The 20,976-nt window shown below is 40.0% G+C and overlaps 2 protein-coding genes across 2 annotated transcripts in view; both read left to right on the plus strand.

Annotated features, from left to right (window-relative positions):
• The window catches only part of SLC5A3 (solute carrier family 5 member 3), a 34,692-nt gene extending 21,517 nt beyond the window's left edge, over positions 1–13,175 (plus strand). The window contains exon 2 of the mRNA XM_005657149.3: positions 1,531–13,175. Coding sequence (XP_005657206.1) covers positions 1,871–4,027 — 2,157 coding nt within the window. The 5' untranslated portion in view covers positions 1,531–1,870 and the 3' untranslated portion in view covers positions 4,028–13,175. The remainder of the gene's footprint in view (positions 1–1,530) is intronic.
• MRPS6 (mitochondrial ribosomal protein S6) overlaps positions 1–20,976 on the plus strand; it is a 68,868-nt gene that overhangs the window by 22,243 nt on the left and 25,649 nt on the right. The window lies entirely within an intron of this gene.

The following is a 20,976-nucleotide window of genomic DNA, read 5'->3' on the forward strand; positions in this document are numbered from 1 at the left end:
GACAGGGATGGTAGTCATAGAAATGTGACCAGCTTTAGGATTTGGCAAATATGAAGTATCCCAATTTTTAGCATATTTTATGCTTTTGTGTGTGGCAGTTTTACTCCAGCTGGTCATTATTGACACTGGCTTTTAGAGGAAGGATTTTCGTATGATTGGTTTTAAGTGTTCAGTGCTGTGGTCTGTTTCGAATGGTTTTGAAAAGAGGTAATATTTAGTGTCATTTATAGGACTTAATAAAGTTTGCTGCTGATTTTTTACAGGAAGATAACCTGGGTTCATCAAAAAGCATCAGCTTTGTCAAACATTTCACTGAGATGGTCTTATCTCTAAAGGAGAAGTCAACCTTAGGAGTTAACATGTGGAAGGCAGTGGGTTGAAAGACAAAATGTTGTTCGTATTGACCTTTCAGCTAGAATTGTAATTAATTTTGAAGATTCAGAATTTGTCTTTTTCCAGGAGAAAACCGTCGTGTTCATAAACTCAATTTTAGGTAAATTTAAATGTCTACTTTTCAGTGATTTTCTTAATCCAGGACTGAAAATCTTATGGACTTACTGAAGATAGTTCATTATCTGATAGTTTATAGACGTCTGTTTCGTTTAGGTTTAGAAAATATAATAATGACGTTATTTTTAAGTCTTCCAGAAAATTTTTCTTCTTTTCCCTCCTCTTGCTTTGTATACCTTTTAACAAGAAAGCATTAAAGGAAAAAATATTCAACAAAATAAAACCTTGTGTCAGTGCCTTTATCCTCTCAGAGACTGTCTTGGAAATAATGCCTGTTGAAATGGAAGGGAAGCGATTACTTTTTTTAACATTAAAAAAAATATTTTTTTCAGTGTGTTCTTTCTAGTTAACAGAATAAACTTTTAGGGTTGTTTATAAGTTGTATGTTCCTAGTTTGTGCGTGTGTGTGGAACATCTTGTTTCCCTTTAGGGCAGGAGTCAGGTCATGATTTCTAGATTATCATGATGATGAGCACAGATGTACATTTGTAGTAAGAAATACTTGGTACCGTGTTTAGGGGTAGATGATAACACCTAATAAATGCCTGTTCCATCCAGGACCCTGACTGGCTAAAAAAGTACATTATTACTCTTAGGAGTCACAGCTTTGAAGATTCATTTTGGTGCCCTTATTACGAGTAATTAGTGTCTCCCTCCCTCCCCTCCTTCTCCCTTTAAGGTGCTTTCCCATCCACGACTGCCACACAGTAAGACAAGAAAGGACAGTGTCATGCTGGGCAGTTCTCAGTTGGCTAGAGAAGTTAGGCCATGGCTTTACGAGGTTGATGAATTTTTATTCTTAGTTCAAAATGATAAATATTCTCACTGACTTTGAAGTATCAGATGGGATAGAATAGATCGCTCCTTCCTGTGGAACCTAAAGTATGTATATGAAAAAGTTTTTTTTTTTTCTTTTTATAATGTCTTGTTGCGCCGTTTTACTAGACTGAAAGTTTCCTCATCGCTTGGTGAGCCCCTCCTCTAATTCAATCTTTGTCTTTTGTCTTTGCTGCCTTGCAGGGTTGGTACAGTAGGCTTCACTAGACTTAGCTGCAACTCAGAATTTCTCCTCCAGCACCTGAGTAAATGCTGATGGTCTTGTGGAGAGTGGATTAAGAGTACGAGCTAAGTTCTCAATCCCAATTAAGAAGCGGAGGAAAATTTAAACTGTCTCCTTCAAAGTATATCACAACCACCACCATCAAGACAGCAAACCAAAGGACAAAGACTTTGACCTGCTGTGTTACTCTGTGTAGTCCAGTTCACGTATGGTTTACGTGACTTGGCTGGGGTTACTAATGAGTAAATAAAAAGGCGGACACTTCTGTCATTGGACACTTTTATTCACAAAGTTACCAAAATGAGGGCTGTGCTGGAGACAGCAGACATTGCCATAGTGGCCCTGTATTTTATCCTGGTCATGTGCATTGGTTTTTTTGCCATGTGGAAATCTAATAGAAGCACCGTGAGTGGATACTTCCTGGCGGGGCGCTCTATGACCTGGGTGGCAATTGGTGCCTCTCTGTTTGTGAGCAATATTGGGAGTGAGCACTTCATTGGGCTGGCAGGATCTGGAGCTGCAAGTGGATTTGCAGTGGGCGCATGGGAATTCAATGCCTTACTGCTTTTGCAACTTCTGGGATGGGTTTTCATCCCAATTTACATCCGGTCAGGGGTGTACACCATGCCTGAATACTTGTCCAAGCGATTTGGTGGCCATAGGATTCAGGTCTATTTTGCAGCCTTGTCTCTGATTCTCTATATCTTCACCAAGCTCTCAGTGGATCTGTATTCGGGTGCCCTCTTTATCCAGGAGTCTTTGGGTTGGAACCTTTATGTGTCTGTCATCCTGCTCATTGGCATGACTGCTTTGCTGACTGTCACCGGAGGCCTGGTTGCAGTGATCTACACAGACACCCTGCAGGCTCTACTCATGATCGTGGGGGCGCTCACACTCATGATTATTAGCATGATGGAGATTGGCGGGTTTGAGGAAGTTAAGAGAAGGTACATGTTGGCCTCACCCAATGTCACTTCCATCTTGTTGACATACAACCTTTCCAACACAAATTCTTGTAATGTCCACCCTAAGAAAGATGCGCTGAAAATGTTACGGAATCCAACAGATGAAGATGTCCCTTGGCCTGGATTCATTCTTGGGCAGACCCCAGCTTCAGTGTGGTACTGGTGTGCTGACCAAGTCATCGTGCAGAGGGTCCTAGCGGCTAAAAACATTGCTCATGCCAAAGGCTCTACTCTGATGGCTGGCTTCTTGAAGCTTCTGCCCATGTTTATCATAGTTGTCCCAGGAATGATTTCCAGGATACTGTTTGCTGATGATATAGCTTGCATCAACCCAGAGCACTGCATGCAAGTGTGTGGAAGCAGAGCTGGGTGCTCTAATATTGCTTACCCGCGCCTGGTGATGAAGCTGGTTCCCGTGGGCCTCCGGGGCCTGATGATGGCGGTGATGATCGCAGCGCTGATGAGTGACTTGGACTCCATCTTTAACAGCGCCAGTACCATATTCACCCTCGACGTGTACAAACTCATCCGCAAGAGTGCAAGCTCCCGGGAACTGATGATTGTGGGGAGGATATTTGTGGCTTTTATGGTGGTGATCAGCATCGCCTGGGTGCCCATCATCGTGGAGATGCAAGGAGGCCAGATGTACCTTTACATTCAGGAGGTAGCAGATTACCTGACCCCCCCGGTTGCAGCCCTGTTCCTTCTGGCGATTTTCTGGAAGCGCTGCAATGAGCAAGGGGCCTTCTATGGTGGAATGGCTGGCTTTATTCTCGGAGCAGTCCGTTTGACACTGGCCTTTGCCTACCGTGCCCCGGAATGCGACCAACCTGATGAGAGGCCAGGCTTCATCAAAGACATCCATTACATGTACGTGGCCACAGCACTGTTTTGGGTCACAGGACTCATCACTGTAATTGTCAGTCTTCTCACGCCACCTCCCACGAAGGAACAGATTCGTACCACCACCTTTTGGTCTAAGAAGAGCCTGGTGGTAAAGGAGAGCTGTTCCCCAAAAGATGAACCGTACAAAATGCAAGAGAAGAGCATTCTGAGATGCAGTGAGAATAGTGAGGCCATCAACCAGATCATTCCCAATGGGAAATCTGAAGATAGCATTAAGGGCATTCAGCCCGAAGATGTTAATCTGTTGGTGACCTGCAAAGAGGAGGGCAACCCAGTGTCTTCCTTGGGTCATTCAGAGGCAGAAACACCAGTAGATGCTTATTCCAACGGGCAGGCAGCTCTCATGGGTGAGAAAGAGAGAAAGAAAGAAACAGAAGATGGAAGCCGGTACTGGAAGTTCATAGATTGGTTCTGTGGCTTTAAAAGTAAGAGCCTCAGCAAGAGGAGTCTCAGAGACCTGATGGAGGAGGAGGCTGTTTGTTTACAAATGTTGGAAGAACCTCCACAAGTTAAAATAATACTAAATATTGGACTTTTTGCTGTGTGTTCACTTGGAATTTTCATGTTTGTTTATTTCTCCTTATGAACTTTTAAGGATATGATGAGACACTAACTTAAGAAAATTCTAGTCTTTGGGAAAAAAACAAAACAAAAACCTTATGTAACTGTTGCATCTCTCAGGCATTGTTTACGCTGTAGGTTTTAGCCAAATTTTACTTAGCAGAAAATCATCTATTTGCAAGACTTTATTTTCCCAGAGATGGATGAAAGCAAATTTTCAACCTAATTGAAGTAAAACTTGTTTAACATTAAGACTGAATTGTGCAAATGTGGTTTAAAATTTTCCATACCAAAGTAAGGAGAGACCCGTTATTCTCATAGAGCACTTAGAGCAGAATATATGCTAAGATATCACGGATAAGATGTACTGTCTGCACTGCCAAAACTTGGTAGGCCTTCTTACCTGAGTAGAAGACTTGCTCATTTTAAAGTTTTTTCTGTCTCTGTAATCTCTACCCTCATTTAAAAAAATCTGAATTTGTAGACATTGTATAATCAGTTATGTACTGAAACTCTAACATGTGCTGTGGGGTACTTGTTTCAGGCCAAGTCAGTTTGCGAGGTTCATTTTGTTAGCATGAGCCTATGGATTCTGAATGTTGAAAGAAAGGAGGAATGTTTTTCTGTAGCTATTCTTGTGCCACCAGTATATGGAATATTGGGGAAAAGTTTTTTTTCTGAGGTTTTTCTTCTATTTTTTCTTTCTTTGAAGTTTAAGTGAATCATACTTAAATGACCACCAAGTCTGTCTTTATACAGTTGTGTGTCACGATTGTATTGCTAATGATTGTGGGGGGAAAATGAAGTAACATTGCTGATCATCCCCGAATTTACTGACCACATTAAGGCTGTCTATATGGTTCGGATATAACACCAGCCCCTAAGCAGTGTTTGATCCACTTAAAGCTGATCATGTGATTACTCGTATTCCATTAATTCTCTAGCTCTGTTCTTGTAGTTGGGCAACATTCTTTCTTAGTCAGGGATCTTCCCAAGTGCATCTATTTGGAAGATATGTCCAGAAATTTGGAGGAAAATTAATGCTGCTTTTGTGCTGGGCTGCCCTACTTGATTACATCGTGATATATTGAGGTTGAGGTTTTAGAGTGAAAATTTAATTCTAAGATTACTCCGTATCCTTTATAAATTTCCCCCCCGATTTTCTTTTTCTTCTTCTTCTTTTTTTTTTTTTTTTTTCTTCAAAAGACTTGCCATCTGTACACAGCCTCTAGAGTATGAGGATATTTCAGTGCAAACTGGCCATCAGTAACAGAAAACTCAAAAGTGCATGCTTTGCCATTGGTGGATTGTCAGTATAGCCTTTCTGTAGAATGGATAGCATGTTTATGAGGTGCCATGAATGAGAATTTCTGGGTTTAGTAGTGTGTCTCGTGGAGGAGATTACAGAACCTGTATGATTATAAGACCCTCCGTCTTGACATGGCTTGGTACCCCGTTGCAGTCTTCCTGGAAGAGAATATATTTTTCACAGGTTGATTCCCCTTCATTAGGACAGGGTACGAAAGATGTTGGAGACAAGTTCTGCAGATTCTTGTAGTTCTTTGTGTATGCCGTCCTTTTTCCTCCATGGTTCCGTGAAGGAACCCAGTTGTGTATCTACTTTCTTTGACTTTCCTGTAATCTCTGATTTTTTTTTTAATTGCATGATTTTATTAACCTTATATTCTTTAGGAAGAATTATTACTTTTTTAGATACTTTTTTAGATTTTGAATCAAAACTCAGTCCTAATAACTTTAAATTTTTTGTATGTATAAACTAGTTTCATTATGATGGACTTTGATCAGTCCAAAGTTGATTTAGAAGTTATCAGGTAGCTTAATGTCTTCCCATCTCCAGGAGGCTTTCTGATGGATGGACTGAGTTTGTAGATGAAAAAATAATTCATGTATGAGGAGCATGATTTCCTGAGAGCTTAGAGTGCCTTGTAGAACTTTTTTCTTAATTTCATTCTTAAGGTTATAATAAGCTGGGGGCCAAATAAATAGGGACTGTCCTTTTCTCCAGTGTGGAGGCTAAGGCTGTGACAGGTCCAAGGTTACAAAATCCGTTGGGAAGAACAGAAAACCAGGTGTCCAAATGTGGACTCGTGGTTTGTCCTCTTTTCTCAAAGGGACTGTTCTTTGGAGACAACTTTTGGTATTTGGGGAAATAATGGGATCTTAGATTTTACAAAGTGATGTGAAGTTGGAATTAAAATTTTCTCTGACTCTGAACACATTGCTGTGTAACTCAGCAGTGAGAATTGACAGATTGGCTGGGCAGCCTTCTTACCCTTTCTTTTAAAAGCGTAAATGAGTAGGTGATGTTTGAGTGGATTTCTCCCCCCCCCCTTATTTAATGTTGACTCCTAACAGTCAGGAATATTACTGTCCCCCTACCTTCTCTGTTGGTGTCTTAGGATGATACATAAAGGACATCATTTTTTGTCTGCTTGTGTGTATATAGCAGTAGGCCAAGTTTGGAATACTAATGTTTGTAAATAAGGAATGAATTATTAGCATATCCGTTAGGATTGTTTATTCTTGTCAGTATAAACATCACTTTATTTAGACTGAAGTCCCTGAAGCTTGCCCTTCCTATTGCCTCCCAGTAATAGATAATGTGCTTGAATAAGTGTGTAAATTCCCGATTGCAACTTCATTTGAGGGGACCATTCTTCAGTCTGTATTTCATTAGAATGATTGTTCATGGGATGATGTATGGTCTGTCTTAAAGCTAGCAAAATAGTCATACTTTACACTAATGAAGTGGGTCTTAAATGATGACATTGATCTGTAGACTTTTAACATATATATATATTTTCATACTGGCTCAAGCTAGGTTTCGGAATTAGTTTAAGGCTAAGAGTGATTGACTACAGTAGTTAGCTAAGAGTCAAAATGAAGCAAGGACACTCGTGTTCAAAGATGGAGAAAAATAGTCTAGTGGTATCCCCAGTTCTTAGACTTTTGTCTTCTCAGGAAGTCTTAGTCTCAAGATCTGATGAGAATAGCTTATTCCCCTGATAGGCAGAATGATTACTGGTTCCTTTGTGGGGCCTCTGATTTCCCTGTTCATCTAAGAATATTTTGTCCTCCCACCCTAAGGGGTTTTTGAAATAGCCAAGCCAGTTTTTTCCCCAGCCATTCTTTTCTTGGTGAGGTTATCACTCTCATCTTGAGGTTAGAGAAGCATCGAGTAGTAGCAGTGGTGCTGTATCCTTTGGCCTAAATCCAGCAGATCCGATTTCACAAGGCTTCCATTTCACTTGGCTCAAAGGATCCATTCTTTTCGCTCAAAGAGCCTGGCCAGGGTTGCAGAGCCCGCAAAGCCCTTGCTCTTAGGGATGACACTTCAAGTACTTCACAGGGACCCATCGCTTCTCAAAACTGCACATTTTAAGAATTGAGTGGGAAGGTTGCTTTTCATTTCTCTGACCCTGAGGCTAAGTGGGGGCTTGAAAGTCTTGTCCAGGATGATCAGAATCTTTTTTAAGTTTCTGTGTTTCTCATTCCATTGCTGTCTTCCCTATATTGGGTGTGTGGTTCTTCCCTTCTGTCTTTAGATTATCGTTTATTGTAGCCAGTGGGTTATCCTCATTCTTTACCACTCCGCAGACTGGCTCTTTTATTGGCTATTAAGAGGTTAGACCCATTAGTGTTCCCACTTGGCAGTATCTGGCTACTTGCTTTTTTTCTTACACTTCACTCCCCTATGTCATTTTTATCTGAGGTATGAGGGCTGGAAATGACTACATGGGTAGGTGTCTAGTAGTGACACGTCCCTGTTTCCTGAGTTTGGGTTGAGAGATGTATAAAGACCATTTTTGTTAAATGACATGACTCCAGAGACTTTCCGAAGAAGCCAGAGACACTGTTAAGTGAGAGGCTGAGAAATACTGGGTGATACAGACTCAACAACTTGGTAAAAGACAAAATTAGCATAAAATGTGTTAGATATATAAGCATACTCCTTGAACTCTAGAAATTGAAGCATCTTTGCTCTCAGCTGCTTTAAACCACTACACATACAGATTAGGGTACCAGTGAATAAGATCCAGCTCAAACCCCGGTTTGATGTTAAATATTATAAAGTGTGAGTTTATTAACATATTTGAGGTTAAAGTGACTGACATTTGATATTGATACTTTAGTAGGGAAAAATGCTTTTAGGCTTCAGTATTCATCAGATTTCTCATTAGCCAGCTGCTAAATTGCTTAAGTCATTTCAGTGTTAGCATTAGCCTGAGCAGACTTTACAGACAGGGTATGGTCCTGTGAGTGTGTCTACCCACCTAGCGTTCAGAGAGACTGGTCTTCCCCTTTGTCTTCCCTCACATTGCTTTAGTTATTTACCTTTTTTTTTCCAGCACGTATCAGATTCCTGTTTTGATTTTTTTTTTTTTTTTTTTGTCAGCTTGATTCACTTTCAGGCTTATTGCCACGGTGTGCAAAAGTGCTACTTTGTCCCAGATTTGAAGACTTTGAATACAAAGAATGATTCATTAAATAAAGTTGGGTTTAAATAAACTAAATTTTTATTAGCTTAAACTGTTAATTCTCAAGAATTATTTTCTCAAATTAGTGTCAGAGAAAGTGTATTCACTCATAATAAAAGCCCTAATAATAATTTATCAGTATTTTATTATCAAAACTCATTTTTAAAAAATTAGGGAGGCAACAATACTTAAAATTTTACACCAGTCCCTTTGAAATGATGGTATCTCACTGCAGAGGGGCGTGGCGTTTGTTTTGATGCCAAAAAGCCTTCTTATAGTAATTAAAGGTAAAAAGTTGAAACTAGTTAGTTGGTAGATAGAGAAACCCTTTTGTACTAGTTAGATATGAAGCTGGATTACATAAGAAGTAATCTTTTGTTCACTACACTTGGTTAGACTTGGTTGACAACTCAGGGCTGCAAATCCCTTTTTCTCCATTAAGCTAACTTCTCTTAACTTGGTTCTTTTTTTTTCTCGTCAAACTCTCACCCCTAGGAAAAGTAGATGTTCACATACTTTGACTTCAGAACAGAATTTAGCTACAGTTCAAAATAACTAATAGGCTTTTCCAGCACTGAGTCCCACACCATTTGTCATGTTGTCGTAAAAATGTTTTCATTTAAACTTCTCCAGTGGTGGGAATAAGGCTTTAGACTATTGATTGATCTTTAAAGGAATGTTGTGAGAATTGGTATAATTTATGTTTTGGTTTCCATCTCAAATCCTTTATAAAGATAGGAGTTAGCTTTTTGTTTGGGGTGAAGCACCCCATTTATCTGGTTAACGAACAGCCTTAATGACGGGCATATATAGTCTTTTAATCAGAAGTAGATGAGGAGGGTTTGACGTCTCTGTGTCATTACTTAGCTCATGCACTTTACTTTTTCAGGGGAGGACCATAATCTGAGACTTGACTTAAACCAGTAACCTTAATTTATGCAATGACTTTTATAGTTAGGTTCGGTTCGGTTACCAGGATTTATGACATGTTGGAAGGGAGGGGTGCTAGAATACAAAAGCAGCTGAAGAGCAAGTCAAGACAAAGCACAGGGTCTCAGATTCTTGTTAGTGCAGGAGCAGTGCTTTGCTTTCCTCAGAGAGGCTCTGTACTGTCCTTGTTGCCCAGGATGATGGAGCCCCCCACCCCCAGTTTAAGATCGTTTAACGGTCGGTGAACTCTATCAATGAGGGAAATGACATTTTTCAGAGATTTCAACAACAGCACAAAAGTTGATAGACGATAACTACACCTTTATTCGAGACATACATATATTTATCGTGGCAAATTCACCTTGTACCCTAGTGCTGCTGGATAAAGGAGTGTTTACTTTTTTTATTGCCTCTGGACAAGCCCGTCTGGATAATTTTTCAATATACCAACATAGCCTATACCTCTGTAAGTGGAATGTTCCTCAAGAACTCATTTTTTGTTGTTGTTGTTCTAATAGTTGGAAACTGAAATGAAGTTCATTGCTGTCTATATTGTTGAAATCCCAAATTGGCGAAGGCCGTTCTATAATATAATCAGCTTCTGAAACTTAGGTGATTTGATTAGTGCCTTCTGGTTGCCAAAATTGAATCTGCTAGTTTACACCTTTCCCTTTCTTGACAGATAACTCTTATTTGTTACAATTCCTCTTTTTAAAATTTTGTTATAACTAGTGAAGGAAATACATTTATATTTACATACTTTATATGCAGCCTTTATTTAGGTTCGAGGAACCAGGTAGGTCTAATCTTTGTTGCAGCTTAACTTATTTATTCATCCTCTGTATTTCTTTTGTATCTGTAATTAAAAATGTAAAGTTACTTATTCTCTGAGTATATTTTAACGTTTTTCCACTGTAGGTTTGATAGGCATATCTGAGAACATATATGTGACAACAGTTTCACATTCTGTGATAAGATGCTTAAAGGTCCATAGAAAGCACAAAACCATGTTCCCTCATGTGTGTGTATCTCCACATGTAGAAAGCACAAGACGAACAGTATTCTCAGTATCCCACAAGTGCCAGGCATAAAAAGCCCACCACGTGTTTGTCTCGGAGTTGCTAGGATGAGGACCGTAGTTTTGAAAGCCCTGGACAACGAGGTGCCTCAGATAGGAGTCCTGAATCATAAGCAGGTCAGTGTAGGGATCTGAGTAGTGTGTACCACGTTGGTGGAGGAGAGAATAGCAGTGTCAAGAATGAACTGCAGTTGCCTTGGGGGGTTACCAGCTAAAATGGGATCTGTGGGCTCTTTCCTCCAATCTGGAACTCAAAACAGGGACAGACTTCTGGGTTTTTAGTGGCGGAACAATTTGACAAATGGTCTGCTTTAAGCTGTAAAGCCATCGGATTTTTGTTTTTTTGTTTTTTACATCTTAAATCTTTATGAAATTTTACCTGTTGTTAATAGTACCCTGAAGACATGGAGAAATCTCACATTTTTACAGAGTAAATACTAATTTTTAATCTTTGTGTAAGTTTAATCTAAATTTAATGAAGTTACTTTTTTTATATGCTTGACTGCACTTCATTTTAATAGAGCAGAATTTGATCCAAGTGTTCTGAGCATCAAAATAATTGAGGCAGATCTGCCAAATGAACTACTTTGCTTTTCACAATGGTTGCAACAGTCTGAAGGATTCTTTTGCCTGTCTCATTACCTGCTTCAAGGCTAGATTAGATAAAATCTGTGTGTGTGCAAAAGCAGAAAATGATGTGTTTGCTTGCACTTGGCATTGCCCTTACTTTACTCCTCAACTTTCTTCACCTGAAGAGTCCCTCTTTATCAGCAATGAATAAATACATCTCTGTCTTAGATTTTGCCCACACGTCAAGACAGAACGCTTAGCCCATTTGTCAAAAGACAGAACTCTTAGAATGAAAGAGAAGTGACTACCTTTGTTCCCACTCTCTTTTTTGTATAGTGATCTTCTTAGGGATACTCAACTTTAATTGAAGATTGAAGCTGGTATAGACTAAATGGAACATGTTTTAGAAAAGTTAACCTGATCACTCTGAGGGAGAGGATTCCTCTCTCCAGCAAAAACTCGCCAGGTGTGTACCTACAGCGTTTTTTTTTTAGAATATAAAACTTCAGGCTTTGGCAGGGCATAGGGAGAGGAGTACCAGAAATGCAGGAAAAAGCAGAGGTTTGAGGAACGTCTTTGGCTTAGCAATATGTGATAAGGCAGAGCAGTAATACCTTGTTAGTCCCATGTAGGATGTGCTCCATACCTTTAAAGGTTGTGTTTAAATTTCAAATAGTTTCTAAGAACTTAAAGGATGCTTTTAAAGAAAGATTCCTCTAGCAGAATATCTTTCATCTCTAATTCCTTGGAAAATTGCTTTAATTAGTCTAGGTGAAAGTAGTCCTAGCAGTGTAAATATGTATAATTAGAATTATCTAATTTCACTGTGAGATCTCTAACTTTTGAGTGGCAAACGGATCAACAGGTCTTTTGCTCACAGACTTTGCTGTGGGGTTGTTAAAACGCAAAAGCTTTTTTTTTTTTTTTAAATGACATAATACATTGGTGAAAGATGACAGTATGAAATCTGTTGCCCTGCTCTCCCCACCAATATTGCTTCAGTGTGTAGATTGCCAACAGTGTTCAGAAATAGAGCAGGGATTTACCCATTTTTTGCTTGGACATCCGTTTTTCTGTTGCCCAGACCTGTGTTGGCAGTCACATACGAACTATGTTATGCTTCTCAGTGCTTTTCCTTCTTCTTCTTTTTTTTTTTTTTGATAAGGTGGATATCAAAAATAGTTGCTGTGCAAAAGTTAGTAGTCTTCTTCAAGAAGAAAACCAATTCCTTTTCTAATATCCTGTGAAATTGCTTCATTCATTCCTTTATTTTTAAGCCAAATGTCAGCAGAGTACTGCTGCTTTTATCTAGTAATTTTGATATGTAAGTATTAATGCATTTAAAAAATATGTCTACATTGAAAAATGTTTTTACCAGTGTCTTGCCTCTTAAGCTTTGTTCAGATGTTCTGGAAGAGACCAGTCTGTGCACTGGGGGTGTGTCTTGTGTCAGTTATACATTGTAGACCAAATGTGATTTTAAATGAAATTGTTGAGTTATTGGTGAATTTTTTGAATTGTAAACTGATTTCCAGTGTACCGTTCATTGTCTTAGTTTTTGTTTGTTGGTTTGTTTTTGTTTTTGTTTAACTGATTGGGTCCATCTCATTGTACAATGTTTTAGTTGCGAGCAGCAAGTAGAATTTGGTGTAAACCAGGTTATTTCCATATTGAAAGGAATGCAGTTGAAATTGTAGATTTAGGATTGTTAACCGTACATGACAATTCTAACTTGACTATTCTAACCTATTGTATACAATCTGATTTTTTTAAATTGTAGACATGTTTAATCTCGGTTTCAATGTGTTTTTAAAAGTGTTACTGTTTAAAAAATGAAAAAAAAATGAAGCAAATCTGCTAAAGAGCTGTCAGTTTTCATTACTGACTCTGTAAAATACACTGTTCTTTGTGTACTGTGTGTTATTTTGCCAGCTGCTGCATTAGCCTTTAAAAGTATTTGGAAACTTATGATGAACTACATTTCTTGCAAAGTATATTCCTTCTGTGGTATTTTGTCCTGTAACTGAAGTATAGTAATTATTTTATGGAAATGTTAGCACTTCTGTACCAACTTTGAATAAAATGAAAAATTTACATTTCTCTGAGTACGTATTTTGAGCATGAACACATGTCTACCCTTGAGGTTGTATGAGTTCCCTTTCTCTTGACTTGTGAATAGTTCCAGTGAGTTTCCTCTACCAGTTTTTGCCTTTCTTTACCTTGGTAAACATGGACTTGCAGGTATTGACTGAGAATTGGATTGTGTATAAAGTATTAAATAAATAAAATTATTCTTGGGAGTTACCTTATGGCATAGTGGGTTAAGGACCCAGCTTTGTCACTGCAGTGGCTCAGGATGCTCCTGTGGCGTGGGTTTGATCCCTGGCCTGGGAACTTCCACATGCTGCAGGTGTGGCCAAAAATAAAGAATAAAAGACAAGTGTTGGGTTGCATTTTAAAAAAATAAAAATATTCTTAGGTTTTTCACCTCTCGTTTTGAGGTAATTTCAAATTATAGGACAGTTGTAAGAATGGTATGTGGAGCCCAAGAATCATCTTCATCCATATTCAGAGTAGTTAACACTTTGCCACAGTTCCTCTCATCAACACTTTGCTGAACCATTAAAAAACTTAGTTGCAGACATCATTCCCCTTCACCCTCTAAGTATTGAGCAGTGTATTTCTTAAGACTGGATAATCACCCATATAATCACAATGTAATTATCAATATCTAGAGAGCAACAGTGGTACGATATTTTAATCTAAAGTTTTTATTCAAATGTTGCTATGTCAATAATGTTCTTTTTATAGCAACCGGTTGCAAGTTTGGAAATCGGTTCAGTGCCTTTGGCTTTTATGTCTGTGTCTCCTTTAGTCTGAATCACCTTTTCTCTGTCTTTTGTGGGACTGACGTTTTTGACGTTTAGAGACCAGTCTTTTTTGTGAGTGCCACTCTTCAGTGTAGGCTTATCTGTCTCCTCATGGTTAGATTCATACTGTGATTTTTGACAGGACTAAGACGGGAGCAATAATACATCCTCAGAGCTTCCCGTTGGGAGGCGTGTGATGTTGTATTGTCCCATTATTGTTGACACTAACTTTCATACTTGACTGAGGTGACATCTACCAGGTTTCCCCACTGTCTACTTAGCATTTCCCCCTTTGGTAATAAGTTATTTGTGGGGAGACAGACTGTAAATAACTTATTCGTCCTCAAACTTGAACCACTAGTTTTAGCATGTTTTACTGTAATACAGTGATTTTTCTAACTTTTTTTGGACTATACTGAATTCAGGAGTTTGCTTCTTTGCCATTTATCAGTTTGAACTGATGTGTCATCTCATGTAGTGGGTTATAGTTCTTTGTTTTGCCTGGGTGTTTGCAGATTTAGATAACAGGTCTCCCTTCAGGCTAGTTTGTGTCCTTTTTGAATACTTCCTTATTTTCCAGCACAAGGTGTTCCAGACTCATCTTGTACTGATCTCTGCCCCATTCAGGATCAGGCGTTTCAGTAGGGAATGGTATTTAGACACCAAGTTCTAGGTGGGCTCATTCTTAGAGAGGTAAACCCAGTCGCTACCTCTGGGTCTTTTTCAATCTACAGAACTAGGAAAGTCACATAACTGATGTCGCCAGTTCTAAACCAGCAGCAGAGGTTTCTTTTGAGCCCAGTTCTGGATTGTAGAGTATTTTCCTTCAGAAAGCATAAGACCATTTTCCCCTAGTTTCTAATCTTTGTGTCCTGAAAAGTCATGATTATGGGCCTTGATGAAAGCTTCTCATTCATTGTGCTGGCCCTCAGTGGCCTCTTTCACTTTGGCAGCCCTGTGTCCTTCAGTTTCGAGATGACTTTTCTCCTGTGTTTGCTCCTTCTCTTTTGTTCAGCTCTTGGACCTTCTGGGCTCATCCAGTTGGTTTTATATGGTCTTTTGTCAAGTCATCTTTGTCTTTTCGATCTTCCTAGAGGTGTGTCTGTAAACTTTATCTTCCAACCCTTCTGTTGAATTTCTTTTAAATTTCTATCAGGTTTTTAATTTTTAAGAGCTCCTTTGTTCCCCAAGTCTTTCTTTTTTATAGCCTTTTGTCTCTTGTTCTTGTTTCATGGGTGCTGTGTTTTCTCATCTCTGAAGATGCTGAAGTTTTCTCCTTCTGTGTTTATATACTCCAGTTATTTTTGTTTGTTTGTTTGTTTGTGTTGGTCTCTCATGTTAAAGACTTTGCACAGATGTGTGCCAGTCTTTGGTGGTTTGCTTATTTTTAATAGGGTGGATTAAACAATCATCTGAGTGTGGAGGTGGAGCTCGTAGACCTCATTGGCCTTCAAAGACCTGGCTCTTGGTTGGATGACTCTTGTGGTCTCTTTAGAACAGGTCACGTTCCCCCAAAAAGGTTCTTAGAGAGTTTGACTGAAGGATAAAATGTCCCAGGCCACCATTCTGGGAGCTCATCAGGAGAAATAGCACAGGGATCTCAGCATTCAGTTTGCCTTTTTTCTTAATCCCTTCTTGGTCTCTCTCTGGTCTGGGAACTGAGATTACCACCACTTTGGGCTGTGCCTCTGTCCTCCAGTCCAGTTACTAATGTTTTATCCACTCCAGAGTATAAGCCTCTACACATGCATCTCTGGATCCAGCTACTCCATAAACTTTGAACCAACTTTATTTTAGCCCCCCCGCCCCCACTTCACCCCTACTTTCAGAGGCATACCCAGTGTTGCCAAGTCTTGGATCTGATCTTTTGGGAAATGCTGTAGTGTAATAAATACGCTTGACTCTTTAGTTTTCCCCTTTGCTGCTTTTCTCTGTCTGCTTTCTTTTTTCCAAAATTGTATTGATGTTTTCCTTTCCTTTCTCTCTTATTCTTTGAGAGTTGTACCTTTAAAAAAAAAGAATTCCTTTATAGTAGTTCTAGTAGGTTTCAGGAGGGAGCATAAGGTGCTTGTGTTTGAATACTCCAACTGGGAATCCTGGTATCCACTCTTCACCTAGCACTTGAAGCTTGCAATTTCAGATTCTGTTGCCCATTTTTGCCTTATCCTAAAAGAACACGTTGCCAACCAGAAGTCCGGTGCGAGTTTAACAACTCTGCTTATCTCTTTATGGGCAAAGCTAATAACTGATTATTCAGATTTCGAAAGGACCTTAGGAGTTAGACAGCTTTTATATGTGGCTGCCAAGTTGAATATAGCATCCCGGGTAGACGCTGCTGTTAGACTGGAAGGAGAAATAACAACAACGAAATGAGGGCTGCCGCTACTTTGGCGTTTACTCTCCTTGCAGTTCTAATTTGAGATTTTGTTGTCATGCCCTGTGGCGGATTCTCTGTAAAATACTGTTGTCTCTACATGGGGCTTGTCAACTCAGTTTCCATTTTTCATTGGTTTTCAGAGACTGAGTTTTGTTGTAATATTCTCTGGTACACTCTAGGGGTCAAAATGTCCATTGGATTTTTTTATGTTATGTCCCAAGAATCTGTAAAAGTTTGGAGGCACCTTTATGAGTCTCCGATTGTGTCTTTCTTTCCACCTTCCACCTGTTTGTTTCTAGTTCCTTGACTGTATATCTGTTTCTAACAGGATATGCTTAACTTTTATTAGGCATCTCTGCCATATACGTATGTAAAATGGTGCTGTTTTCCTTTTGGAGTGAAGGTCTTATCTCTCCTTGAATTTTGTTTTATGGTTTGGTTTAATCCTTTCTTCCATTCTAGTTTAAGTATAGTTAGTAACTTCCATTTTATCTTTCCATTTTCCTTTGTTTGGTTGGCTGCAGTGTGCAGTGGCTTGATACAGGATCTCAGTTCCCAGACATGGGATTGAACCTGGGCCACAGCAGTGAAAGCCTTGAGTCCTGAACACTAGACCACCAGGAAACTCCCTTTCCATTTGTTCTTTGACATATACTCATCAAACATTTATCAAACACCTCCCGTGGGCCGGGTCCTTTGCATCTGCAGCATCCCATGAAGATGAGTAGGAAGCAGCCTTAAAGAGGCTTGGTTAGGGACGGGGATGTCCTTCTAAATAATTACACTTGCAAGATGTTTGTAGAATGAGAGAGATACACATGGGATTACAGAAGAAAGGTACACTTTCCTAGGAAGTAGCTGAGTCTCGAAGGATGTTTTGATTCCCTTAATTCCTCTGTGCTTATGTAACCCTTTCTCTTCCCTGCACTTCAGAGTAGTACAATCCCTTGAGTACCCGCCCCCCCCCCCCAACTAAACACAACTGCAGTGGCTTGGTTGGTGGACAGGCTTCTAGGCTGTTGTATAGCAAGTTGTGCAAATCTGACTCTCTTGCCAAAGCCCCAAGTTTCTGACTATGGAGGCATATTTAAAAAATTTCTCTTAACCCAGTCAACTAATCGATGTTTTTGCTAAACCCATACACTGATTCTTAGAGGATTCATAGGATCTAAATAGACTTCGAGCCCTTTTGTCTCTACTTTCAAAATCCTTTGATGATTCTTAAATGTCTCCTGGTCTCCCTGTCATTCCGGTGCCGTTCCCTCCCTCCTGTCCAAACAGGCTGAAATACAAGGCGAAGGCAGGGAGCTGAATTGTGCATGAAGGAGAGCAGTTGACAAGGCAGGTACAGCTCCAGGATGTCTACCTGATGCCTGCTCTCACTATCAGTTTCATGAGCTGCAGCATTTCATTTACTTGCTGCCATGGTAACCAGGATTCCTGCCAGTCTTCCTGTTTCCCATCTTTTATTCATCTGTAAGTGCATCTGGAGGGGAAACGAGGAGGATAGAAATGGAAATCTCCCAGGAAAAGGATTGTGGGTTTTGGAATGTTCTCCAAATGACAAACGTGGGTACCTTATCTTTGGTATTGTTCCAGCTGTTCAGGCAGTGGTAACCACAGGTAGTCACCTGTTGGGATTGTCATTTCACATCCAGGGAAGGCTCCATTATTATTGTGAGATAAGTGGAGCTTTTGTGTTCCTTAAATTAGCATTGGAGGAGATCATTGCTGAAAATCCTTTGTAAACTGCAGTTGAGCCAGACTCATTCATATTTGGGGTGATGAGAAGCCAGTCAGCTTCCTACTAGAATGTCGTTCTCACCTTTGTCCACACCTGGAGAGCTTAAAAAAAAAAAAATCCCAGTGCCTAAGATTTTTGAACCTCTGGGCCAATGGAATCAAAATATCTGAGGGTGAGACATAGGCATCCCATTTTAAAAGCTCTCCAGGTGGTTCTCCACGGGCTCTAGAGGTCCGGCCTGGTTGGTGAGTCTGCCCTTTTCCATCAACTTATCTGAATCATGAAGGGAATGGTTGGCTCTATGCAAATAAGCCCCCAGATTTGGCCTTAAATGGCCTCTGAATAACATTCTTTGACTTCAGACCTTGGAAACAAGTGGGTTAATTAAAGAACAAAACTACATTATGGTTGAACTACACAAATTTCCTCATTACCTGGGCACATAAGTAATTGACAGCTAGTAAATTCACACGAAGTTGGATCTCATGTAGTCATGACTTCCTTCTTGCTCTGTGTGTTGTTTAAATTTATTTATTTAGGTGTTCCCATTGTGGCTCAGCAGAAATGAATCTGACTAGCCTCCATGAGGACAAAGGTTCGATCCCTGGCCTCGCTCAGTGGGATAGGGATCGGGCATTGCCGTGAGCTGTGGTGTAGGCTGCAAGACGCAGCTCAGACCTAGAGTAGCTGTGGCTGTGGCGTAGACTGGCAGCTACAGCTCCGATTCGACCCCTAGCCTGGGAACCTCCATATGTTGTGGGTGCAGCCCTAAAAAGACAAAAAATATTTATTCATTTATAACCTTTTGATACCAATGCTAATATTGATGTCTCAGCGTGGACTAGCCACAGGGGTTCCTTGAATGTCCACTGTGTTTTAAGGTAAGTCCAGTTTATGGTTTAAAGACATTCTGGCTACCTTGTAGCTGAAGTTTTTTTTTTGTTTTTTTTTTGTTTTTTTAATCACATCATTGAAAGAATACATTTTTGTGTTAGATTTCTCAGATCTCAAGAATCTAAATCCTGGTTGCATGAGCACAGAATGGGCAGAAGACTATTTTTCTCATCACCTTGCTTTTATTGGCTCTTCCTTCTCAAGGCCAAACGTGGCCTTGTCCTGTCGCATCTCTGATCTGCTGATTCTGGAACCAGAGATCGCTGGGCTCCTGACGTTAGATTCTAGTGTTTGCCCTGATTCCCAAGAGACAGAGCAGCCAGTTGTGATAGCTCATGATGCTGGAAGTATAGCTTGCAAGGCTTTTGTCAGTAACCACTGAAAAGCTTTCTATCTGTATCTCCCCGATTATTATATTATTTGTCTAGCAAATACGAAGTTCTAAGTGTTGAGGTATAGTTTCAGGGCTTTGACATAGAATTCACAAGTTTTGGCATCCAGTAAAAGAGCATTTAGCGTAGACTTAGGGAAAGAAATTCTTAAAGCAGAATTTGCTCCCCCTTCAAAAGTTGGTTGTTAAAACACCTTTTCATTGCTCATTGTAAGAAAACTCAGATAGGAGTTCCCCTCGTGGCTCAGTGGTTAACAAATTTGACTAGGAACCATGGGGTTGCGGGTTCAATCCCTGGCCTTGCTCAGTGGGTTAAGGATCTGGTGTTGGCTGTGATCCGTGGTGTAGGTTGCAGACGTGGCTCAGATCTGGCGTTGCTGTGGCTCTGGCATAGTGTGGCAGCTACAGCTCCAATTCGACTCCTGGCCTGGGAACCTCCATATGCCTCGGGAGTGGTCCAAGAAATGGCAAAAAAGACAAAAAAGACAAAAAAAAAAAAAAGAACTCAGATAATACAGATAATAAAGCAAAGTACAAAATGAAGAGACTAGAGTACTCCCCTCATCTTACTACCTAGGAGGAACTAATATCGTTTAGCTGTATATTCATCCAGCCTTTTTAAAATGTAAAGACTTGAAGATTGATCCTACATGCTGATTTTTTTCTCTTTTATTAAAATATTTTCATGTCAGCATATAGGGGTCATCAACATCTTGGCTTTTAATGGTTGCATAGTACTTGTTCAGTCAGTGAAAATAATTTATTGAATAGACTCCTCTTAACGAACGTTTCCATTTATTCACTAGCCTAATAATTTTGTGGTATTTTCATAGCTAAACCCTTGTGCATGGATATGGCAGTTTCCTTAGAGTAATTTCCTAGAAGTAGTTATAGGATTGAAGTTATACACGTTTTAAACTTGGGTATGTTGCCACATTGCCCTTTAGAAAGTTCACGTTTGTGGAAACTGGTGTGTTACGTTCTAGGCATTGCCCTGAGTGGAGAAAAGCAATGGCTTCTACCTGTACCGAGCAGCACTTTGATTTTACCCCAAATGTAGATTCCATCAGAACCCTCTTCCTGTTCTCCTCTGAGAGCACCCTAACTGGCTGTCCTTCCACCACTTCCTGAGGAGGTGTTCGGCCTTGAGAATCCAACTGACATCTGCTGTTTCTGAGCCACCATTCGGCCGCGGTTCGCCCTCTTCTGTTAGTGACTTTGCTGCAGATTTCCACTACAGGCTTCCAGAGGGCTGCCCCTGTGGCCCATATCCCCGTGGCTCCCCTTTTGGAGATGGATTTCACAGTGAGCGACTTGGAAATACTTGCCTTGAGGGAGCCACTTTAAGAGGAATGTTTGTGGATAAATATTAGGTTGAGCCTTAAGAAATGGCCAATGTTTGGACTGTTCTTGACCTTCCTGTGTGGCAGTTTCATAAGGTTCGTTTGCAAGAGATCATCCAGGTTGCCCTCACTCTGTTTCCAGATCTGGATGGGTAACCCTTCCCTTTCACAGCTGATTTATGCCATCGGGATTATTTTAAAGCCATTTCTCAATGGGGATTTCTAGATACCCCTCCTCCTCATTCTCATAAAGAGGAGATCTGTAATCCACATATCAT

The sequence above is a fragment of the Sus scrofa genome, chromosome 13 (assembly GCF_000003025.6).
Source record: "Sus scrofa isolate TJ Tabasco breed Duroc chromosome 13, Sscrofa11.1, whole genome shotgun sequence".
NCBI lineage: Eukaryota > Metazoa > Chordata > Mammalia > Artiodactyla > Suidae > Sus > Sus scrofa.